The following is a 25,322-nucleotide window of genomic DNA, read 5'->3' as shown; positions in this document are numbered from 1 at the left end:
TTTCTTTCTTTATTGTTAAACTATGCAATGTGTTCTTATATTTTGTTACCTTTTTTGAGGTATCATTTGGGAGACTATGGTGGTGAAATCCTTAATGAAGTGAAAATCAATAGATCAGAAAAAGACTTATATGCCACTCCAGCAACTCTTCATAATGGAAATCATCATAAAGTCCAAGAATGTAAAACTAAGGTGAATATCCCCTGGGGAGAAGCATGTATGGTAATACTGATTAGATAACTATTGATTTCTGCATGTCTTAATATAGTTTGATGAAGGAAAAAAGTAATGAATATGAATTTAGTTCTTACCATTTGCCAAACATTTTGCTAGGAGTTTTTATATACATACTGACCCATTAATCCTCATAACAACACTTTAGGTAGGTTTTATCTCTGTGTGATTCTAGACCATAACTCGTAAGTGGCAGATTCAAGGTTTGAGTCCAGATCTAACAGTCCTTTGATTTCCAATGTGCTATCTGCTTCTCTAGAGAATATGGGTAATAAAAGTCTCATTATTATTATTGCTAACTAGCCTTAGCAAACCCTGCATTGTAGTGGCAAGCATCAACATCTAAAGCGAAAGCTTTCTTCATTGAGACTATTGAAAGTTATTCTTGTCATCATCGTTGCCAGAACCAGCGATTATCAGTTGTTACCTACTTAGAGAAAGTCCTTTAATTTCTAAATCACAATTTCTTCCTAATACAAGAGCAAGACTCAGTGATTATTTTAGTCTCTTGGACTAAGAAATTATATTGATTCAGTATTTAAATGAGATATATAAAAGCTAATAAAAGCTTTAATTTTAAGGAGCATAGATTTAAATAAGAAACAGGTTTCAGTTGGATGCAGTGGTATATACCTGTAGTCCCAGCACTTTGGGAGGCTAAGGTGGGAGGGGATCGCTTGAGGCCAGAAGCTCAAGACCAGTCTGGGCAAAATGGAGAGACCTTGTCTCTACAAAACATTTTTAAAAAGCAAGGTATGGTGGTGTGTGCTTGTAGTACTAGCTCCTCAGGAGGCTGGGGTGGGAGAATCACTTGAGCCTAGGAGTTGGAGTTTGCAGCAAACTATTATCTTGCCACTGCACTCCAGCCTGGGCAATGGAGCAAGACCTTGTCTAAAAAAAAATTGAGATATTGACTGAAGCATGTAGATAGTAGAATGTTACTGTCTGTAGCAAGATTTAAAAAGTGACTTAGGGTATTTGTGGAAAATTCATCTTTTAAAAATGTACCCAGTCCTCATTTTCATGGGTTCTTTCTTAAAGGTCAAGAAAGAATGTGAAGCAGGATGACTTCTCCTTTATTCAGCTCATGTTAATTCAAACACCGAAATTCTTTCTTATTAATCACAGGCATCTAGCCCACCTAGCTGATTCTCTTTAAATCATACTTGCCTCTATAAACAAAAAAAGTTATCAGTGCAAATGTCATTTTGTAAGTTATTTTTAAAAATCCATTTCATATTAATCAGTGCTTTTCCTAGGTATGTGATTGTTAGGCATTAGAATCTAAAAATCTTGACCCATAATTGCTGACAGAATCAGCCTTTATTATATATTGATTCTTATTTTAGATCTCTTCTAAGAAGTAGTAGTCAGCCTGTTTAAATACTAATTTTAATAGATATGGTTGCATCCATTGTTGCCCTACTGTGTTACACATAGTTAACTGTATTTCCTTTATCACACATCCCACCTTAAAATACAGGGAGTTTCTAAGAAGTTGAGGTTTTTCCTTTTGTTGTAATAGTTATCCCCATTGTATGAAACAGTTTATATCTCACTAAACATAATTTGCCATTCAACCAGCATTTTCAGTTTGTGTACTGTTTTTGACCCTAAAGTAGTTTTAACATCTGGACTACATGTGGGAATATATAACTTCTGAAGTATTTTTACACTTTTATAGTTTGTACCTTGGTGCTTGGAACAGTCATTTCTAACTTTTCAAAGTGGTAGATCCTTTTTTACTAAAAGGCATGTCAGTATGTTAAAACAAACAGAGCTGCTCTGCTGAGGAGAAGTGGGGGCTGGAAACCTACCCCTTAACTCAGTCCCTTTGCCAGATGGCCTCTCAAGTAACTCCATAAAACCCTGAGGTACTTGAGAACAGTTTGATTGTTCAGTTGAGGAAGTAATTATACATTCTAAAAAGTGAAGTGTTTTTTTTTTTTCAGTTAATAACCTTATTTTTCACAAAAAATTACTACCCACAGAACATTTTTAAAAATTGGAAATAAGTGAATATAGAAATGAATTCATGATCCAATTAAAATTATTTTTAAAATAGTTACTAATTTTCATCATTAATACAGAGGATTTAAATAATTGAATTTAAATACCTTAAATGCTAGATTACATACTGTTAGAACAATCTAAAAATCACTGACATCTTAGTTTTAAGTATTAACAATATAAAAAGAAAATATAAATACCATAATTATTTTTCATCATAACTTTTAGAAAGTAAAACGTTTCAATTTACGATCACAGAATAATTTTTGCATATTTAAAATAATAAATAAAATCATCTCCTGGGTAAAAATGTGTGTTTTTCAAAGAGCAGTATAGTTTTTCATGATTTCTAAATGATTTTTATTTCTTCCTTTCGGGGGAAAAATCGTCATGTAAACAGCACCCTCATCATTTGTCTTTGAAAGAAGAGGCTTCTGATGTGGTTCGTCAAAAGAAGAAGTACCCAAAGAAGCCTAAAGCAGAGGCTTTGATAACATCTCAGCAACCCACTCCTGAGACATTGCCTGTGATCAATAAGAGTGACATTAAGCAATATGACTTTCACAGCTCAGATGAAGATGAATTTCCACAGGTGCTTGTTTTAAAACTATTTTAAAGACATTTCCTTCTAGTCTTTTATATTGCTATATTTTTAAAACATAATTGACATCTTAGAGTTTTAGTTTTGTTTTGTTCCACTATCGTTATAGCATAAACATTTTCTACATTATTTATATAGCCACCAAAATGGTATTTACTCTCTATTATTTTTCCATCAGTTGGATAGAATTTATTCTATTGTGTAACATTTTGATGGTTTTCAGTTTTTCCCTTTTATAAAGATAAGCATAGATCCTTTCCCCCGTATTTAAAATAGAGTTTTAGAAATGGAATTACTAATTCGTATCTAAAGATTATCAACATTTTAAGACAGTTAATATAATTATAAATATTTGCCAACATTAATTTGCTTATTGAGTCTAAAGAAGATTTAGCTAATTCAGGTTTTAACTTCTGAAAGTGATTGTTTGGTGAATATCAAGACTTTTTACTTTATATATTAAAAGATCAGTTATTTCAGCAAATAGTACTGTTTAGTACCTGGTCTAGCAATACTGTTTTTTTCTGTATGGGATAGGAAATTTAAAGGGAATACTGTAACAAAGACCTTGGACCTGCTAACAGCTTTACCTTATTTTAACTATTTTGACTTACTTGCTTTGAAGAAAATTTTCTTTTAAAAACCAGTATCACAGATACCTTTGGAAGCAAGACTGTTTATAAAACCCTTTATTGCTGTAATCATTTAAAATCTAGAGTTTCCATAAACTGTGTCCACTTTAGCTAGATTATATTATTTTTACTCTTTTTTTCACTGATTTACTTTTTCTACCCCAGAAAATATTTTATATGCATGGTATTAAATATGCAAAGATATCTTTAATTTCATATGCTCGTGAGAAACACTTAATAAAACCATATTTTACTTTTGTCATCTAGTTACCGTGAGGCAGGGCTTTGAATAGCTAGGGGACATTCATCATATGACCATTTGAAGGAATGAGGAATATAGTGTCCTAAAAAATAGTAGTTTTGCAGATAGGAAGTGTAGGGAAGGGCTGTAGGCACAGTGGTATTAGAGGGAACTGCTAGTGTTGCTGGAGCATAAAACACAGAAGGGGTGGAGGTGAAAGGAATGATGCCTGTAGTAGTAGCCAGATGGCCAATGTCCTCTATCTGCATTATATATACTGGGAAATTATTAAAAATGTTAAGAAAATGACATGGTTAGATAAATATATGTAGAATAGCCTTATATTTGTGATACTAATGAGAGCCTAGAAAGTTTTGCTATACATTCCCAGCCTTTTTTAAGGATGATACTGTGGCCTGTAAGAAACTTTTCCCTATTACTGTTAGGTTATTAAATATGAAATGTCCGATTTCCTAAAGTAGTAAGTTTGACAGTTGATATCTCTGACATTTCACTTTGACACTTCTTGATTTATTTTTATTGTGAGGTTACATCCTCAGTCTTCCAAACACATGTTTGGGCTTGTAATTATCTTTCAAATTTTTTTTTAGAACAATTTTTGCGAAACCATGGTAAGTCAAAAATTCGTCTTATTTTCAAATATGAGTTTCATCGTGGAACCAATGCAGCCCAGACAGCTCGAAATATCAACGAAGTGTTTGGGAAGGGTGTGGCTAATGAACGCACAGTACGTCTATGGTTTAAGAAGTTCCATTCTGGTAATTTTAATCTTGAAAATGAGCCATGTGGGTGACCTGAGACCAAGGTGGATAATGATGATCTGAAAGCTGTAGTGGAAGTGAATCCATGACAACCTACACATGAATTAGCAGCAAGGGTTGACATTACTATTCCAACAGTATAGGACCGTTTGAAACAAGCTGGCAAAGAAAAGAAGCTGGATAGATGGGTTCAGCATGAATTATATGAGTGTCAGCAGAGAAATCGTCTTGAAGCTTGCCTTTCTTTGCCGTCACAACATAAGGGTGAACCATTTCTACACCATGTTGTTACATGTGATAAAAAGTGGATTCTTTTTGACAGTTGCAAGCATTCGGCACAATGGCTGGATAAAGATGAAGTGCCGAAACACAGTTCAAAACCGAATATTCATCGAAAAAAGCTAATGGTGTGTTTGGTGGTGCAGCGCTGATATTATCCCCTACAGCTTCATGAAACCTGGTCAATCAGTTACAGCAGATGTCTGCTGCAGTCAGTTGGACGAAATGAGGATGTTGATGATTAAGCAGCCAAGATTTGTCAATATCGAGACAGGCCAATCCTCTTGCAAGACAATGCTCGACCACATGTCACATAAACAACACTGTTCAAACTACAGAAGCTAGACTTAGAAACTCTGTCATCCACTGTATTCACCAGACCTTGCTCCAACTGACTACCACTTCTTCCAGGCTTTGGACCCCTTTTTGCAAGGAAAAATATTCGGTTCTCAACAAGCTGTAGAAAACGACTTTTGCAATTTCATCACCGCTTACTCTCCAGGCTTCTTCGCTGCTGGTGGCATAAACAAGCTGCTGTTAAGATGACAAAACTGTGTTGATGGTTTAGGCCCATACTTTGATTAATTGAATGGATTCTTGTTTAAGTTATAATAAACCACTTTTGATTCAAAATCGGACATTTCATATTTAATGAAATCCATATCTAATGAATCAGTCCATCCAGTCTGAAAGTAGAACTCACTCGGCATCACTAGTCATATGTTCCTTGTGCATTAAGTGTTCTTCAATTCTGCTCTAAATTCTTATGTTTATTCATAAAGTCCCCAGCCCCCATCGCCACATGAAAATTGCATTTTGAAAATTTTAGACAACCCTCATTAATTTTATGGTATCCTCATGTAGCTAAGAGTTAGTATTTACCTGTAGTTGGGCATTATTCAGTAAGGCAACTATTGAGAATGTAGCTCTTCTAAAATCAAGATTTTATTGCAAACAAGATCATTAAAGTAATCATATGCTTTTTGTTTGTCCAATAAATGAGGAATGAGGGAATAGGGAGTCTTAAGAGAACGAACATTTTAACCAGACTTACCCAACTGGCAGTATAGCAGAGCTAAAACCCCTGCCTCTTCTTGATCATGCTTCTGAGTCTCCTAACATCAGCTCTCTCTTTCTATGTCTCAGACTGACTTTGTCCCCTGGAACCTACCCTTGGGGAATGGTAGTCAGAAGGAAGGGGTAACATACTTTATGCAAAGAATTTCTGAGACTTTATGATACTTCCTGTGTGTATCTTAGAAGAGGTACATGATTTGCAAAGGAACCAAAGTGTAAAATTTCATATTTGGGGTTTCCTTTCAAATTTCAGGTTTGGGGCTTGGTTCCCCAGGAAGAAGAATCAGCCCCAGCTCACCGTTTCTGTGTCTCCCCCCTTAGGGTTGGTGGAGGTATATTGGAACCTCAAACAAATGCCTTTCTCCCCTGGATGACCCTACCCAGTGGTAATTACCACAGTTTGGAAATAATGTGGAGAAAACATTTTTCCTCTCAAAATAGGAAGAGAGGGATTTGTGAGGTTCAAAAATTTGTAAGTAAATATGGTTGAGCCAGCGTTTGTCAGAAAAAAAGAGATGTACTACAAAGCGAAAGTGCGAGACAACTGAAACTTAAGTACCAAAACTTTTAATTTTAACCATGATTGGTGGATATTTATCTAAAACCTGTTATTTCCCTGCCATGTCAGAGGTTGTTTATATATCATTGAATCTGTTTTTATGATATTTATAAAATGTCCTATAATGGATCAGTACTACCCTAGAGTTTTACTCAGACTACATAGGGATATTTGGCCTGATAGCACATGGCCTGGGCAGAATGCTTTTTAATATGTTTTGAAAATCTTTATTCTTTTGCTGTAGGGTTGTGGGCTTATCACTTATTTCAGCAACCAATCTGCCTACCTTTAGCAAGTCTTCTTTCCTCTTCTAATTTTCTGCTCTGATCTCCTAAGTTTAAAAAGTGATTTTTTAAAAATGGGGCCTGTAGAGATAAAAGACTTCCATTTAAGTAAAATCTGTGGTCTTTATGAAATCTTTATGGGTTTTTTCCCTTTTTTTGGCTATTTATAAGCCTATTTACTTTCTAGTTTTTGGCTTTATTACAGAGAGAAAAAGTTATTGGATAAAAACACACCTACCTGTAGGTAAGATATAGCTGTCATGATTAAATATTTATGGCCCACATACATTATTTACAAAATATCATGGGATATGTCAAATGTATTCATTTTTAAGTCAGTAGCACTTCACGTTCAGAAGCAATTAAGCAATACTATGTGTGCTTACCTGCAAGAACTAATTCATTAAAAACAATGATTTTTAACCATAGAAAATTTTTACTGGTCATAAATGTTTTGGGGAATTCACTGCCTTGCTGTATGTAATATAGGAATGATTTACTGTTTGTGATCAGATTTAAATTTTAGATCATTACAAACATTGATCTGTTGGCTTTTGATAACTCCTAAATGGAATGCCTATTTTGTCTAGGTACCTTCCCCAGTATCGGAACCCGAAGAAGAAAATGATCCTGATGGTCCCTGTGCTTTCAGAAGGCGGGCAGGATGCCAGTATTATGCTGTAAGAACTTTTTTTTTTTTTTTTTTTTTTTTGGTATTTTGTGAACTGGAATTAACAGATAACTCATGTCAAAGTGACTTAGTCTTGATCTAAAAATGGGAAGTGCATCAACACTTTTTATTTAACATCCTTTATGTGAATACTGGTAAAAGATACTAAAAGATACTGAGTCCTTTCAAAGAATATCAGAGTCTTCTACTTGGAAATTGATAATGCCTCATATTTAAGAAATCTTATTTCACTTTGGGCTTTAATTATAGCTTCAGCAGTCGTGAAAATTACTCAGTGTATGTGTCATTGCTAGAATTAGGTAAACCCAGAATCTCTAAATTGGCTCTGGAACCTTTAATGGCTGCTGAGTGTTTATTGAGATTTATTGTTATGCAGGCCTATCCTGTGAATATATACCAGTAAGTATCAAACAAAGTAATAATTTTAAAATTTCCCTCATGGCAATATTTTGCCTAATAAGTGTATTCATAACTTTTTGGTACAATTAGAAATCGCTTTGTGCTATTAAGTTTTGGTGCAGCATTGTATTGCTGTTCGATGCTCAGGTTTTCAAATAAGGTATAACAACTGTAGCACTACAAGGATGGCTTTGGCTTTCTTATGTGGCTTGTGGAGACCATTTGTCTTGTAGTATAATGATAAACATAGACACTGACAACCTTTTTAGGGTGTGTGTGTTTAATGTAGGAGAGGTGGGGATTTGGTTACTGGTTATGCTGATGAGAGAATGGGAAATTTTATGAAAGGGGATAAAAGTGGTAAGACAGAACAATAGAATGATGAAGGGAATGGAAAGGCATAGAAATGGGCTATGTGTTTCTTAAAAGTGAAGAGGAAGCTTCACCTTGACCCATGTGTGCTTGAAGTGCAATTTTTAGCCCAACAAAAATTCCTTCTGATGTATCTCAGTAGGAAGCCCATAAATACATAATTTCACCATCTCTACTTTGTATATAAATGTTAAAAACCATATTATTTTTTGAAGATATATTTCTTTTTAAATATAATATACTCTAAATGAATTTATATTTATAAACTAAATTCAATATGGGTAATTTTGGTGAATGAACTTTTGATCAATTTTGTAAAATTTAACCTGGCTAATATTCATGTAAGCCCCCAATTTTACAGTTTTACGTCTAGATTTTTTTTATCAGATCTAAGTCATAAGATAGATTTTAATTGGTCTGCTAATGCTGTAGCTACCTTATTTTTATAGTGGTTTTAACCTTTCTTCATTTTAGATTTACTTCATGCATTTTGTTTTTTTGTTTGTTTATTTGTTTGATTTTGCAGCCTCGTTTGGACCAAGCTAACCATTCGTGTGAAAATGCAGAAGTGGCAGATTTGGCAGATTTGGATAAGTTGAGGTATAGGCATTGCCTTACAACACTTACAGTCCCAAGAAGATGTATAGGATTTGCAAGGAGGCGGATTGGCAGAGGTGGAAGGTAAGCTATTTGTTTTGACCTGGTTGTTGTTTACAAGCTGGAAGGGAAGGTATAGAGAAAATGTTAAGCTCTTCTACTTAATGTTTGGTTTTACGTTGCTTTTTAGGGTCATAATGGACCGAATATCCACAGAACATGACCCAGTCCTGAAACAGATAGACCCTGAAATGCTGAATAGTTTTTCAAGCTCTTCCCAAACTATAGACTTTTCTTCTAATTTCTCTCGGACCAATGCTTCCAGTAAACATTGTGAAAATAGACTGTCCCTTTCTGAAATATTAAGCAATATCAGATCATGTCGACTACAGTGTTTCCAGCCAAGGCTACTAAATTTACAGGACAGTGATAGTGAAGAATGTACCTCAAGAAAACCAGGGCAGACTGTGAACAATAAAAGAGTTTCTGCGGCATCTGTAGCTTTATTGAACACCAGCAAGAATGGCATATCAGGTAAGCTGTCACTATGTTAAAGGTAAATCCTGCTTATTGGTTTCTCCTAATTTTCATTATCCACTAAACAAACTCTCCGGATAAATTTTGAAGATTTATTTTCCTAATCTCACTTAGGAAAGAAATTTTATGTTAAACTATTTCATTTTATTTTTCCTGTTTGGGAAACAAAACTCTGCTATTGCAGTTCACATTTTAACCAGAATATCCTTACTGGTATCTGTGAAACCGCTGACATGTATTTTCAGTGTGTGTGCTTGGTATATTGAATGTGTGGGCAGGGTGCGCACAGAGTTCCCTGTGGGCAAACTGCGTGTAAGCTGCCACTAGATCATCATAGCACAGTACTGTCTGCTTCTTATGTTGAAGAAAATTTTCATTTTTGTGTATAAACTTTGCTTAAACATAGCCATTGCTCCCCAAGAGTACCATTGAAAACTTTGTTTCTGAAAAGTGATTTTTTAGGAGACTCTATGAATAATTGTAAATTTTGTCTGATAGCTTATCTCTTTATTTGAGATCAGAAAATTTTTTTCATTTTAAGGGACATTGTGCTCAAATTAATGTAATATTTTAACGATATGTACATTGCAAATAATGTATAATATCTAGAGAATCTAAGATATAATTTTGATTTGTTTTCTTCTGTGGGTAGTCTTCTCTTTATCACATGTATACAATTATGGATAATTTACAAATATTCTTACAACATATACATTGCAAATAATGCATGGTATCTTGAGACAGAAATAGATGTGACTTGACTTACACTATTGATATCGGTTTTTTATGTATTTCTAAATTACTTCCCGGATGGTGCATTTTAGGATGCAAAATTATTATATTAAACTTCTTTAAAGTAATTTTAAATCATTTTAGCTTAAAATTTGGTCTCAGTAGTGTTCAGCCTTTTTTAGTACTGAACTGTTTTCCTGCTTGACTTAGACATTTATCTGTTTAAAGGTTATAATGGAAAATTGGATTTGTTTGAATGATTGGAAGTTGGCATATCATTTCTCCAAATTAGTTGGGTTAATTTTCCCCTAATTGAACTTAGGTAAGGAAAATGGCATCCGATCATATAAAGTTCATGGGTCTGTGAAGTTTAATGAGCTTTTGAAGCTAAAATGGATAAATACCTAATATGATTTGCAATCTCAGGGTTCTTAGAAATCTAAAGATAGTAGGAAGTTGACATTATTAGGTCAAATCTTTTTCAGCCAACTCTAAGACAAAGTTCAAATCATGGAACTATATGGGAATTCCCATACCTAACATTACTCATAATAATTTTTTGCCAAAAATGGAGTTAAAAACATATCATATATGGGCATTTATAATTACATTTGATTATAGGCTGAATTTCTTCTCCACCAATGTATACCATATTTAAAAAATGATTTTAGTATCTTTCTTCTCAACTTGAACATGGTATTTGCAGCTTTCTTCTATACATTCCGGATAAACTCTACAGTTAACTTGACTTTTTCTCAGAAAATGTATATATGTTTTATCATCAATATATACATATTGATCCAACATAGAATTTAATATAACAAATAGTCCATAATAATCAGCTCTATAATTCTATGACTACCATACATCAACATAAAGTAAGCATTTAAAATATTATCTTAGGCATGCATGCATCTCTCAGAGAACTTAAATCACAAATGTATTGTGTTAACATCATAGACAGGATTATTTTTGTATTCTTGCCTTTCCTTTATCATCAGAAAAAAATAGAATAGTTTTCTTGGTCTGGGTAATTTTTCCTGTCATATATATGTTTTACCACCACTCTGCACCCCGCAAGGCATACTCACAATACCCCACAACTATCATGTCAACTCTTTACTAAACTTACTGCCTGTGCGTGGAAAGCCTCTTTCCCACCCACCCATCCTGTCACCATTGTCTCCTGTCTTATATTTTTTAATACCCTCAACATAATACTATTTCTTTCTTCCCTTGAAAAATTTTAAGGCTTAAGTAACAACTAAGGTACATTAGAAGTCAATATTTTGAAATCAAATCTTTCATATTTAATTATTTATGACCAAGCTAAAGGATTTTGTTTGAAGTATTCCTTCTCTATTGACTGTGACCTTCTAGTCATTGGGGCCACAGGGTTTTTTGTTTTCAACAAATTTCTTTTGTTTTAAAATATTAGGCATGGGAGTATAAACAAATAATGAAAAAAATCTTTTAACAGCATTTTTGCAAATAATTAAAAAGCTGTGATAATTTTTAGTGCTATTTGTATCAATTATATCCATTACATAGTTTTCTCAGTTCTGGTTAAATAATTTTACGTGAATTCAGTTGCAGTTCAGTAAATACTGATAGAAATTTCCTCATCTACCTAAAGAGAGGAATGTAGGAGTTTTTAGAAAGCTGCATCTTTACTTTTGATGGATCGTTATGTATTTGGGTTCTTTTAATCTATGTGTCTTTAGCACTTTGCCTTCTGCTTGTTCTTAGTGGGCTTGGTCATGAAAGCATGTGTGTCTTTAACAAGACAAAAACAAAAGGGTACCAAAACTAACACAGGATCATATTTCTACCTGGCAGAGAATATCACTGAACTAAATAGATTATTAGTACTGAATTTTCTGTTTCACGGCTTGGACTTCCCAGCAAATGAAGAGTTGAATCAGAAATGAAAGCCTGATGCGCTTGGCAATAATGTTTATTTATATCACAAGTTCCTTAGTTCTTAAGAAGAAAAAAAGGGCTATATCTTATGTAAACTTAAAGGCTAGTGGCAAAGAATTATCTTTTATGTTGTTAATAACCCTGGTTAATGTTTTTAAAGTCATAATTCATGATATATCCTATTTGTTATTTTTTGTACACCTAAGACAAAATTGAAATGTGTCCTATTTATATTAGAACTAAAACTAAAGACTTTACATTTTAAAGCAAAAAGATGTGTTTTGTTAACTATTATGTGAATAGTTTTCTGAATTGGAAAACTCTTCTCAAAAAGATTAAAAGCAGGACAGAGAAAGGGAAGATAGATTGTGCTGAGCATAGAAGTGAATAACCAAGAAAAATTAATTTCATACATAATTATTTAGGATCTATTATGTGTAAACCACTGCATCAAATGTTTATAAGTTGCAAAGTTTTACAAGACAGTAATCCTTACCTTCAAGAAACTGATAGCACCTGGCAAATGATTACATTCTTCATATAAATAGAAGATAGTCATTTGAAACTGCAATATTATTTAACTGTTCTTTGAGATGATATTCCTAAATCCAAAACTCAAGAAAATATATTTCATATCCAGAAGTGCTTTGCTGGTTTATACTTGAAGGGCCAAGTTAATTTACATTTAATCTTGGTTTTCACTAATGCATGGGTGCAAGTTAACATGCTCTTTGTCCTTTTCTCACCTATCTTAATAGATACTAACAGCCTTTTTGACCAGCTAAATATTTTAATACTAACCGATTTGTAAAATCATTAACAGTTTCTACAGTTTTCCAAGTGAAATTCCTAAAATTTTTATTAAATAATTTATTCAGTTTTTCTTTTCATTCCTTCTTAAATTGCCATAAAATGTTTATAGGCGTGAAAGTTTTAGGATGTTAATGCTGTGCTTTAACAACTAGCTAGTGATTCAGGAGGATTTATTTTTTGGGTTAGGGTTACTTCCAAAGGTGAGAAATGGATTCAGACCTAAGGAATTAAAAGATTTTAGTTTGACTGTGAAAGGAAATAATAATGAAATAAGTTTTAATTATAACTATTTAGCTTAGGTGTCAAAAGTTTAAATGAACTTGTAGTCTGTTTTCATTATCCTCATACATATATTTGTTCCTCATTCCCCACTCCACCACCTTCTCACTCCCCACCCTTGAAGTTTGACAGTTTATTCATTTTCCTTTAACTGTAAGAATGACATTTACAGGATGTACATAGTTCTGGAAAGGTAACATCAGTGTTCCTGGATTAGGTTTGTCCTCAGAGCATCTCCATTGATTTATGTAAGCTTTCACCTGACTCCCCACTATGACCTGGAAGATTTGAAATAGAATCCCTCTCTCTACCCCTAGTCCAGTCCCTGATTTGTCCTTTAAAGCAAAAATATTTGCATACAGTCATCATTGCTTTGATAAAGCATGTATTAAAACTCTCATAACAAAGACCTACCTGGTAGATGAAGAAATGCCGGATAATATATTCATTTTGACTTTTAGATACTCTTTATGACCACATTAGGTACTGTTCATTAAACTATGAAAACTTGGCCTAGGTTAGTATTTGAAAAATTCGTGGCTTCCCAAGAATATATCATCTTAGCTCAGTTTGAGAAACCCTACATTAAAAGTCAAAAGATTATCAAAAAAGAAAGGTAGGTACAAGCACAAAAATCCTGTGTCCATACTGTGTTGTGGGATGATCATCCAGAGGATCCAGAGTGTGTTTCTATTAGATTTTTCTTTTTAATTTATCAATGAAAACAATAGTACAAAGTTAAAAAACTTACAAAGAATTCCCATATTCTCAGGAATACCTCTGTGGGCCCAAACTTAAGAAACAGTGGTCTAGAGCTTCATAATTATTATATTAGTGTAAAAACCAGGGTGGTGCCCAGAGTATGTTTTTGGTGGATCACTCTGAGAATATGGGAGGGAATGGTGATGAGTGGGCACCCTAGGGAGAGCACCTTATAGAAACCATAAGTGTTTTAAGAAAAGGTACATCGATTCATCTGAGGAATAAAAGCAGACTGATCCAAGATAGATGAGTCAGATTTATGGAAGATATCCAGAAAGCTGAGGGGCCTTTGTGAAAAACAGACTGTTGGTTATCTATACAAGATGTCCAGAAATGCAAGTATGTTACTAATGTATAGAATGACATATTTGGATATATAAAAGGGAGGAATCTGTAATAGATAAACTGATTTATTAGAATGTTACCCAGGAAGATTGCAAAACTCACTTAGGGAAGGGAATACATCCCATCTATCTGGAGTAGTCAAATATTGCCATCTTCACAAAACAATCAGATTTTATATATATATATGTATATATTCTTATTTCTGCATGTTGTGGGGGTACAAAAGTTTAGGTTACGTATATTACCCTTGCCCCCTCCCCTGAGTCAGAGCTTCAAACGTGACCATCCCCTAGACAGTGCGCATCGCACAAACAATCAGATTTATGGTTACTTTTAAGTTGATAGGACTTGAGGGCGTGAAGTAGGGTAGATTTATGACCAGCATGAATTTCATTTTTAAGCTAGCAACCTAAGATCAACTAGTAAAAAGATCTTGGCCCTAAGCAAGAAAAGCAGAGGTTTCTCTTTTGTACATTCCCACTTTTTTGTACCACCACCACCTCATCCAAAACTGAGTCCGTATCCTATATCATTCCTAAACAGATTTGTTCGCTCTGTGAGCTTTCCCTGATGTATTTCAATGCATGCCTCTTGGTGACTCAAATCGATGTAAGAAATAAATCTTTTATGGATGTATTTTAGTGATTTATGAAAGAAAAAAAATAATTAGTAGAAAAAGTGCTTTCAATCAAATTTCCACCCCCTGCCTACCAGTAAGTCAACCCTGAGGATGGCAATTCAATATTGTGCCCATGCCATTAAAACCCTATATTTCTTACCACTTTCTGTCCATCCCAAAATGATAAATGAGTTAGAAAGGGTGTTTTCTTTGTGTTCCAATTTTGTGTCATGATTACTATTTGCTATTTTTGTCTGAAGAGTTGAAGTAATAATAAACAATGCTCTAGAAAATTCTGAATGAGGAACATCAGCTTGTTTGAAGCACAAAATATCTTAATAGTAAAGAAAAAGTTAGATGTCAAGAGTGGATGTAACAGTAAGCTTGAAGTAAGGAGGAGGAAGTAATTTTTAAGCGCGTCTATATTATAGAATTAAGTTATGTTTATATCACTCATTCTCAATCAGAAATGAGAACAGGGATAAGATTTTTGGTATCCACGTCAGCCTAAGTTTTAAAAGGTTGAGAAACACCATTAATGTGAATAATTTGGATTGAGACTAGGTTAGGATTTTATGAGTTTCCTATGAGGCGAAAAGGATGGGGTTCCTGAGCAAATCAATGATCTCAACAAGATAGGGCAGTAAATGTAGACATCCAGAAAAACAAGTAGTATTTATTATATGCATTTTTAATATATACACAAATGATCACCTGTTCATAAAAGCAAATAGAACACCTCTAGTTGGCAATACTTTGTTAGCCATGGACTACTAATCCAAAAGGTTTTTTTTGTCTTTTGGTTTTTCGGTTTTTTTCTTTTTTTGAGACAGGATCTCACTCTGTTGCCTGGGCTAGAGTACCGTGGTGTCATCATAGCTCTCTGCAACCTCAAACTCCCGGGCTTAAATAATCTTCCTGCCTTGGCCTCCCGAGTAGCTGGGACTACAGGAGCTTGCCACCACACCTGGCTAATCTTTATATTTTTTTGTAGAGATGGGGTCTTACTCTTGCTAAGGCTGGTCTCAAAACTCCTGGCCATAAGCAATCCTCCCGTCTCAGCCTCCCAAAGTGCTAGGATTGCAGGAATGAGCCACCATGCCTGGCTCCAAAAGCTTTTTAGTTTTTGTGTTTTTTTGGTTGAAAAATAGCAATTTGTTCTTTGTACTAATTTAGACGTATACTTTATTCTGAATTAATAAGATTTTATTGACTGACTTAAAAGATTTTGGAAAGAGAAAAGATTCTCATTTCTCTCTCAATTTTGAAATAGCCATTAAATTATATTTCCCTTATTTGGTTTATTCCTCGCTTAAACTTAACCACTGTGACTCCCACTTTTTCACCAGAATATAAAGCTCAGCTTTATGACACACTTAATACTGGACTTAAGGATTGTTCTAATTATCAGATTCTAAGTCCATTTCTTTTGAATTGGTGCACAGTCTTTTACACGGAGGACTTAGATATTTGGGTTTAATACAGATTTAATGTAGAATGGAAATGAAAGCTTTGTCCATCTCTGAGGCCTAACTCCCTTTTCATAGAAAATAGACTATACTAGGCATAACTTGTTACATGTCTAATTTACTATCAAAAATTTTGATTTCTCATTTGTGATCCTACTAAGCAGAAAACTTTAGGAAAGTTGAGTAACCTAGGTTGAGGTTATAGTCTCTAGTCTAAACTCTTTTAGGTCACATTGATTAGATTGGTCAGTTGCATGTAAAGGTTGATTCATGTTAGTTGATAGTTCTTTATATGTATCTTTTTTTTCTTTTCAACTATACTGTAGGACTTTATAACAGGGACCTTCTTCTTAATTTATTTTCCCCTGTATTCACTGTAACTCTTAATGCAGCACTCTGCAGCATAGTTAATATTAAATACTTGTTGACTGAGTGAAATAATTGGGAGAAAGGAAAGCAAGCAATAAAGAAAAATAGAGCAAAATTAAAGTACATGTATTCTGACACAGTGCAATATTTCTTGATTCTAATAATGTACAGACTTCCATGGAAATAACTTTGTGTCCTCTAAATCAGTTTATCAGGAATCTACTTACATATCAATGAATGAAATTTTGTTCACATTTCTTTGAAAAATGATTTCTATGGCTTTTGTTAGTTGATGTTTTAAACAGAAGTTTTAGATGTCTTGTTTTTATTTGAAACTCACTAATTTTAACATACTTGGTCACAATATAATTCCTTATATCTGAGGATACATTGTATCTTTAAATTTCTGAACATCTGTCTGAATTCTAGCCCATATTTTTATAGATAGGATTTATTTTAGGCATTGAACCTATTGGCTTTATACTGTGGTCTATGGTTACATTAGATGAACATGTTTGTTGTCCACTCTGATTTATAATCAGAGAGAAAAATATTTTTACTTCAATTTTGTATGAAAACCAGCATTAAGAATCATTTCCAGTCTTGCCTTGGTCCTGGTTTCTTAGTAAGGCTATAACTTAGTCATTATTATTAGTGTCAATAAATCAAACTTTCTCTCATGACATGGTCACCATAATATAGAAAATTAAGAGTGATCTTAAAGAATCCTCATGTTAGAACTATGTTATGCAATAAAAACTACATATAAGAACTTTTTTAGCATATGATATTGAGAAGATCATGGGTATAAGCATATGCTGTACTTGCTGAAAGATTTGTCATTTTTCTTAGGTACTTTTCTGATAATGCATATTGTGATTTGTAGTTGCTTTTCACGTTAATTGTGGATTAAGTTTATATTCAGTGTTATTGAAAATGCTTCACAACATATTTATTTCTGAAATTAATGTCCTTTACCAGTAACAGGGGGTATCACAGAAGAGCAGTTTCAGACGCATCAACAGCAGTTAGTTCAAATGCAAAGGCAGCAACTTGCTCAGCTTCAGCAGAAACAGCAATCTCAGCATTCCTCGCAACAGACACATCCAAAAGCACAGGTAAACCTATCTTTTGATAACGACCATGCCTCTTTCTTTCATAATTATGTAGTTTTGTTTAGTTTTAGTCAAGTCACAGAAGCTAACCTCAATTTTGCCACTCTTGATTTGGGGGGTCTAACCTGAATTTCTTTTCACCTACTGTACGTGATTTTAAGTGACTAGTTTATAAACTAGTCTCTTAATATTTTGAGAAGAGTACTAGAGCCAAATAGAGTATTTTTAATCCAAGAAAGAACTAATTACTCTTTTCTTTGAAGGGTTATTGAAAATTTGTAGAAGTAACTATATATTCTTACAACCATCATCCCCCACTTCCCCCAAAAAGATAATTTTTAAGGATGTAACTTTTCTTTTAACCTGGTTTGAACACACTAAAAGGGTACAACTTTGCTAACCCCTTCCTAAACTATGTGTTTGCCATGTGGATATGCCCCCTGAGCTGAGAGGTATTAATAATTTGCTTGAATAGTGCCATAAATTTAGACAGCACAGCCTCTTGCCTCTGTGAATCACATTTTCCTGTGGAAAAAAAAATGCCACTAGAAGTTGTTCATAGACATCATTAAATAAAGACACTAGGGATAAGAATAAAAATACTTCATAAAGCCATAATTGTCAGAAGGAACTAGCCTTGCCAGCACCTTGATTTTAACCCCATCATTGTAGACTTCTGGTTTCCAGAACTTTAAGAGAGTAAATTTGAAGTCACTAAAAACAAAACTAAGAAATATATTTCAAATTTGAACCACATGAAAAAAAAACAAGCTTTACATTTAGGTCTTAAGTTTTTGTTTCTCCATAATTCTTTTTTTTTTTTTTTTTTTTTTGAGACAGAGTCTCACTTTGTTGCCCGGGCTAGAGTGAGTGCCGTGGCATCAGCCTAGCTCACAGCAACCTCAGACTCCTGGGCTTAAGCGATCCTACTGCCTCAGCCTCCCGAGTAGCTGGGACTACAGGCATGAGCCACCATGCCCGGCTAATTTTTTTGTATATATATTTTTAGTTGGCCAGATAATTTCTTTCTATTTTTAGTAGAGACGGGGTCTCACTCTTGCTCAGGCTGGTCTCGAACTCCTGACCTCGAGCGATCCACCCGCCTCGGCCTCCCAGAGCTAGGATTACAGGCGTGAGCCACCGCGCCTGGCCTGTTTCTCCATAATTCTAAAACTACTTCTGAAGTAATATCTGAGAATAACTCAATCTTGGTTATATTCTGTGAGATCTCAGGGCAGGATCTGCCCATAGTGGTTCAGCTCAGTTTCAAAGGGTCAGGACACTGACCTTGAAGATCCTGATTCCCAAAACATGAAAATCTCAGTGACCCTGATACTGCTCATTACTCCTGTGACATGCAGGTGGATCTGGGGCTGGCTCAAAGATTAAGGCCACTGGATTTGGTAACAGTTAACCAGTTTTATACAGAATCAAGGAGAAATGGCCATTTAGCTTGCCTTTGTTTGCTTTTTCTGTGTCTCCTGGTAACCAGCCTAAAGTATTTTTAGCCTACTTGAGGGTTAGTCCAAGACAAGTTTTTTTACAGTGTGACAAAAATGACTACTAGTCATCTCTGTGATTTCATTTCACCCATAGTATCTAGCTTGTCAAGCATTTTTAAAAGCATTCATTAACATTTATAGGAAAAATTAATAGAACATTAAAGGTTTGGGTTTTTTAATCCCCTAGATCTTTCTCAGAAATAACCACTTCCCAGTTTTTAGTCACGTCCCTGCTTCGTATGCCAAAAATAGTCTTTGGAGTCCTAGATCTCTTAATCTAAACACTTGTAACTGTTCAAGGTTAGAAAGGAAACAACGTTCCTTAATATGTTCATGAAATCACATGTAAAAAACAAAATTTAACTTTGTTCATTTTATAGGGCTCAAGCACCTCTGACTGTATGTCTAAAACACTTGACTCAGCCAGCGCCCACTTTGCTGCATCTGCAGTGGTCAGTGCACCTGTTCCAAGTCGCAGTGAGGTAGCCAAGGAACAGAATACTGGCCACAACAACATAAACGGTGTTGTCCAGCCTTCAGGTACGGCTGGGGTTTCACGTGGTACTTACTAGCTTGAAGTTGTGACTCACTGGTTTGGGGTATGGTTTTTCTTTTTTATATCCAGGGAGAAAATGTGTGTAAGAAATCAATCAGGACTCTTTAGAATTTCTTTGGAAAGACGGGGAAATAGCTGAGTGTTCTAGAACTCTCAGGGAGCCTGCTTCATTTCCTTCTGCACCCACTGAGTGCCTACCTGATAACATTCCATCCTCCCTTGTTTCATTCACATACTGTCAGTTGCTTCACATCTTAGCAAATCCATCAAGCTAATTATTGTACTAACCATCACCATTGAATCATCTATTCATTGATAAAAAGATGAAATATAATCCAGAACAGTCTGTAATAAATTTGCAATTGGGTTTACCTTCCCACTCTCACATACTCATAGGCATATTTTTCTCTGACTCTTCCTCTTAAGGGACAGTATTGCTAGTACAACCCTGTGGAAAGTAATTTGGGGATACCTCAAAGAGCTAAAAACAGAAATACCATTTGATCCAGCAGTCCCACTACTAGGCATCTACCCAAAGGAAAAAAAGACATTCTGTAATAAAGACATCTGCACTTGAATGTTTATAGCAGCACAATTCACAATTGCAAAGATGTGGAAACAATCCAGATGCCCATCAGTACATGAGTGGATTAATAAAATGTGGTATATGTATGCCACTGAATACTACTTAACTACAAAAAACAATGGTGATCTAGCACCTCTTATGTTATCCTGGATAGAGATTGAGCCCATCCTTTGAAGTGGGGTATCACAAGGATGGAAAAACATGTACCACATGTACTCGCCATCAGATTGGTATTAACTGACCAACACTAAGTTGTTCACATGGTAGTAATACTCGCTGAGTGCCAGTAGGGGTGGGGTTGAGGGGCGTAAATTCACAACTAATGGAAGTGGAATGCACTGTGTGGGGGAGGGACATACTTGTAGCCCTGGTTTGGATGGGGCAAACAACATTACATGTAACCAAAATGTCTGTACCCCCATAATATCCTGAATGAATTAATGAATGAATGAATGAGACAGTATTGCTGTGAAACCCCATCTGCTTCTTATTACCCTGAGTCCTCAAAGACTTGCTATTCCTATCATCCTTCAGCCACCTCTCAGACTCAAGGATTTACCAGTTGCTTTTACATATAACCATGATCTTGATTGTCCATTCTTACTAATGTTCACACATCTGCAAATTCTTAGGGAAATGCGACTATCATTTTGTGTGTATGTATACTGTGTCCAGAGTTGCCAGATATAAAGGCAGTGGAATACTTCTTACACAGCCCCTTTATACAGACCAGTAGAAACAGGGGTGTCTTTGAGGGTTTAACAGGTGAGTACGTTCTATTTACTGAACAGAAGCTTTCTTTGGAGAGACCATTATTTAATTCAGTGATATTTAATTCAAAAACAAATGTTTGGGTTTTTTTAAAATTAAACTCCTAAAAATAAAGAGTTTTATTAATGTCATGACACTAATTGAATGGGTTTTTTTTCCTTCTCTTTCAGGAACCTCTAAAACATTGTACTCCACCAATATGGCTTTATCATCCAGCCCAGGGATTTCAGCAGTACAACTTGTAAGGACAGTTGGCCACACCACTACAAACCACTTAATCCCAGCATTGTGCACAAGCAGTCCTCAAACACTTCCCATGAACAATTCCTGCCTGACAAACGCAGTGCACCTCAATAACGTCAGTGTTGTTTCTCCAGTCAATGTGCATATCAATACACGGACTTCAGCACCATCGCCAACAGCCTTAAAACTTGCCACAGTTGCTGCCAGTATGGACAGAGTGCCAAAGGTTACTCCCAGCAGTGCCATCAGCAGCATAGCAAGGTGTGTGTTTGTGTGTTCATGTGTTTCGAGTATTGGTCTCTCCCTTTGTGCTGGCTAGCCTGTGAGAGGAAAAAGGCTTTTTTTTTGTTTGTTTTGTTTTTACTGCTCTAGCAATTTGTATCTGTTGACAGTCTTGTTTTTCAACAGATACTGATAATCTGCTTAATATAAAACTCTGTGACTTAGATTATTTGTTTTAGGTCAAAATTAAAAAAGAAAAAGAACCCATCAAATTGGCAAATACATCAGTCTATTTTAGAAACTTAGTTACTCTTTTGTGTGTGTGTGTGTGTGTGTGTGTGTGTGTGTGTGTGTGTAAAATTTTTTTGTAGTTTAGGCAGTGTGGAAAATTAGTGCTATTGTTATTAATTCCATACCAGAGTTTAGGTCTGAAATCAAAATTTCTGTTTTCTTCAGTATTATACACAAAAGGAAAGTAAATTATTCTATGTATACATTAAAATTGAGAATATTCTAGAATTAATGAAATCTATAATGTATTGCAGAATATGATTTTATATTTCTGTCTATGATACTATACAAGAACAGTGAATCAAAAAAAATTGATTTGCATGGGATAAGTATATGACCTTAAGCCTGTAAAATTAAATTCTAGTGGAAAGTAATTTAAGTAATATTGTGCTTCTGATGATTATTTTTGAGCATGTCCTTTATTATACAAAAACTTGGATTGTCTTGTGTTACATATTTCATAAGTAATTTATATTGGCTTCTACTGAAATACTATGTTAAATTATTATCCTTCATAAGTAAATAGCTGTAATCAAGTAATTAGGAATTGATGGCATTTCTGAGCTGAAGAAAACTTTCTCATTTCTGTCTAGAAATGGTAAAAATGGGAAATGTTCTTTTGAAGTCATGTTTAGTTACAGTTATATAAAAATGTATTTGTAAATCCTAAGTGATAGTATCATATTCTAGAGAATATTAATGTTTATTTTTACTCTTTGCCTTATTTTAGAGAGAACCACGAACCAGAAAGATTGGGTTTAAATGGAATAGCAGAGACAACAGTAGCTATGGAAGTGACATAACCTGAAACATGTGGCTTTGACCTGTGCTGATGATGTGCAGTCATTCGTATTCCAGCTAAATGCAAAAGGTGACACTCTGTGGATCACAGAGTGTAACAATGGACCTAAATGGACTACAGTATATCAGATGTTAAATCGATATATGATGTATATTTTGTAAAATTGGGAAAATCACTACCTTGTAAAATAGTTTATTTGTATCATCAATATTATTTCTGTTACTTGAATAGTAGATATTCATCATCATGCTTTTGCACTTGAATTTGCAACTGAATGGATTTTAAAAAATAATTCTTTAATGGGATCATGAGCATGAAATGGGATCCTGCATCACTTGTTTTAACTATTTATTTTGCCATGTTTACATTTTGTATCTTGTAAAAATAAATCCAACTTTGTGTCTAAAAAGTTAAAGATTCATAGCTAGGAAATGAAATTCTTGTAATTTTTTTCTAAAGGAACTGTAAAGTTTTCACTTGGTTCATTTTGTTTCACAATTTGACTAGATGGACTTTTTGGTAAATACTTTAGTGGCATTTCACTGTCAAATATGAAGTTCAAGGCAAAATAGTATTTTCTATTACCGTGCAGGGGAAAGGGATGGATCGATACATGCAAATTTAATGTAGTAACTTCACTTTTCCATATATTTTGAATGTATATTTCTATTTATAATACCAGTTTATAAAAAATAATTACACAGAAAAATGGACTAGGAAAAATTATGCATCTAGCACATTTAAACTGTGCAGATATGAAAATTTTTCAAGGATTACATTTTATCTGAAGACTGCGTATTTTAACTGGCTTTAAAACTGTAACTCACCACATAAAAGATATTTTACCAGGTATGTATTGCATTATATCATTGCAATAATTATTGGAAGTCTAGATATCGAGCCATCCCAGGTGTTGGGGCAGGGTGGGGGGAGGGTTGTGGCAAGATTGTCTTTTCAATTTTGGAGAGTTTTCCTGTGGCTACAAGGCAAGTAACGGGTTGGAAAAAGTCTGACTGTAAGCGTTGGACACCTTCATAGTGTAGTGTTTTAGTGACTTTTTTTATACGGTTCTTGTAAATTAGATACGTGTAGTGGTGTTTCAGAATGTTTGTTTATGCACTAGTTCAGACAACTTTCCCTGTTACTTGTTCTTGATAAGTGAAAACTGCAGGGAAATAAAAAATACATATCAAAACATGGACATGCTGCATATGTGTTTATTTCACAATGTGCACACAGTATAAGTGGAAATTTAAGGGAGATGATAGCACTTAACAGCACTTTTCATTTTCACAGTGCTTTCTAAGCATTAATGGAAAGAATATAAGCAGCTCATCTGTGGGCACTATTGGGTTTCAGATAATCCAATATAAACTACCTTTGATATGAAAAGTTCTTAAAATATTTTACAGAATGTAAGTAATTTGCAGGATACTAGTCATTGAAATCTCATAAATGAGCCTCATTTTATAAATAAAAATTTAGAGTAGAATTATATTGCAAGGGGGTTTTGTCAAGTAAGTACTGGGAAATGTAAATATTTTTAATGAATATAATTAAAACCATTTCAAACTTACATAATTTTATACTTTACATTTTTTATATCTGCAGTCCTGAAAGTTGTAAATTGATATGTCAGTTGAATTAATGGGCCAAGATTTCTGCTGAGAGTGGTTTTTATTCAGGTCCTAAATATGTAAAGCAATTTATGGTCAAAACCATAGGAAAAAATAAATTTAATTTCTTCATTGGTTGTGACCTGATAGGATCCATGCTCATTTCTGCCATACTACCTCTGGAGTTACTCACTCATTGCTGATTATATAAAGGAAATAATTTTGATTTGATATGTATTATGACTGTGTTCATTCTGCTTATAGTTGGATGTATCTCTCCTTGCTATTAAGAACTTAAAACTTTAGTGCCAATTTCAGTGAAAGCTTTTTTTCCCGTTTTACTGAAGTAAAGCATGAAGTGAATTTGCCTTATGTGATATATGTTATAAATAAGTAAAACAAAAGAACTATCCATTTGTACAGTTTCTGGAGGTGGTGGCAAATCCAGAACTTATCAAAGACTGATGACCAATTTATTTGTTCCTTTTAAAGTAAAATAGAAAAATAAGCCTTCCTTGGTGATTGTAACTGTTTCATGGATCACATTTCAGTTACTTTCATACACGTTTCTCCAGTGATCTTCAAAAAATTGACATATTTGTTTTCACTGTATTATATTGAAGAATAACTTATTTCTGCCCTGGACAGTACCGTCTTCTCTTGGTTTTCTGAGGAAATTAGTATTGGTACTTGGAGTCCAGTAAGCTTTTCGAATCATTGGAAAATATATTTTGTTCGAGGGGGGGTGGGGGTGGAGGGTTTTCTTTCTTTCTTTTTTTTTTTTTTTAATTAACAAAGGGGTAAATTTCATGTGCTCTAGGATATCCTTTAATTCAGTATAGTTAAAAGTATTTATAAACTATATTTTTCTGCCTTCCTAAAGAGAGTACTCCCCTTCCTTTCCCAGTAATTCAAGGTAATTATGTAGTTCTAAGTATATTTGAAGATGTGTTACATGTAATTCTTTTGCAAAAGACCAAGGGGAAAATAAAAATATTTGGAGAGCACATTT

The 25,322-nt window shown here is 34.3% G+C and overlaps 1 protein-coding gene across 1 annotated transcript in view; it reads left to right on the top strand.

Annotated features, from left to right (window-relative positions):
• EPC2 (enhancer of polycomb homolog 2) overlaps positions 1 to 24,682 on the top strand; it is a 114,632-nt gene extending 89,950 nt beyond the window's left edge. The window contains exons 6-14 of the mRNA XM_045558707.1: positions 60 to 192; positions 2,645 to 2,836; positions 7,290 to 7,379; positions 8,688 to 8,842; positions 8,949 to 9,292; positions 17,588 to 17,724; positions 19,604 to 19,763; positions 21,307 to 21,640; positions 22,623 to 24,682. Coding sequence (XP_045414663.1) covers positions 60 to 192; positions 2,645 to 2,836; positions 7,290 to 7,379; positions 8,688 to 8,842; positions 8,949 to 9,292; positions 17,588 to 17,724; positions 19,604 to 19,763; positions 21,307 to 21,640; positions 22,623 to 22,695 — 1,618 coding nt within the window. The 3' untranslated portion in view covers positions 22,696 to 24,682. The remainder of the gene's footprint in view (positions 1 to 59; positions 193 to 2,644; positions 2,837 to 7,289; positions 7,380 to 8,687; positions 8,843 to 8,948; positions 9,293 to 17,587; positions 17,725 to 19,603; positions 19,764 to 21,306; positions 21,641 to 22,622) is intronic.
• The last annotated feature ends 640 nt before the right edge of the window (positions 24,683 to 25,322 follow it).

This window comes from Lemur catta, chromosome 8, assembly GCF_020740605.2.
Source record: "Lemur catta isolate mLemCat1 chromosome 8, mLemCat1.pri, whole genome shotgun sequence".
Classification (NCBI taxonomy): Eukaryota; Metazoa; Chordata; class Mammalia; order Primates; family Lemuridae; genus Lemur; species Lemur catta.
This window is presented reverse-complemented; position numbering and strand designations above follow the sequence as displayed.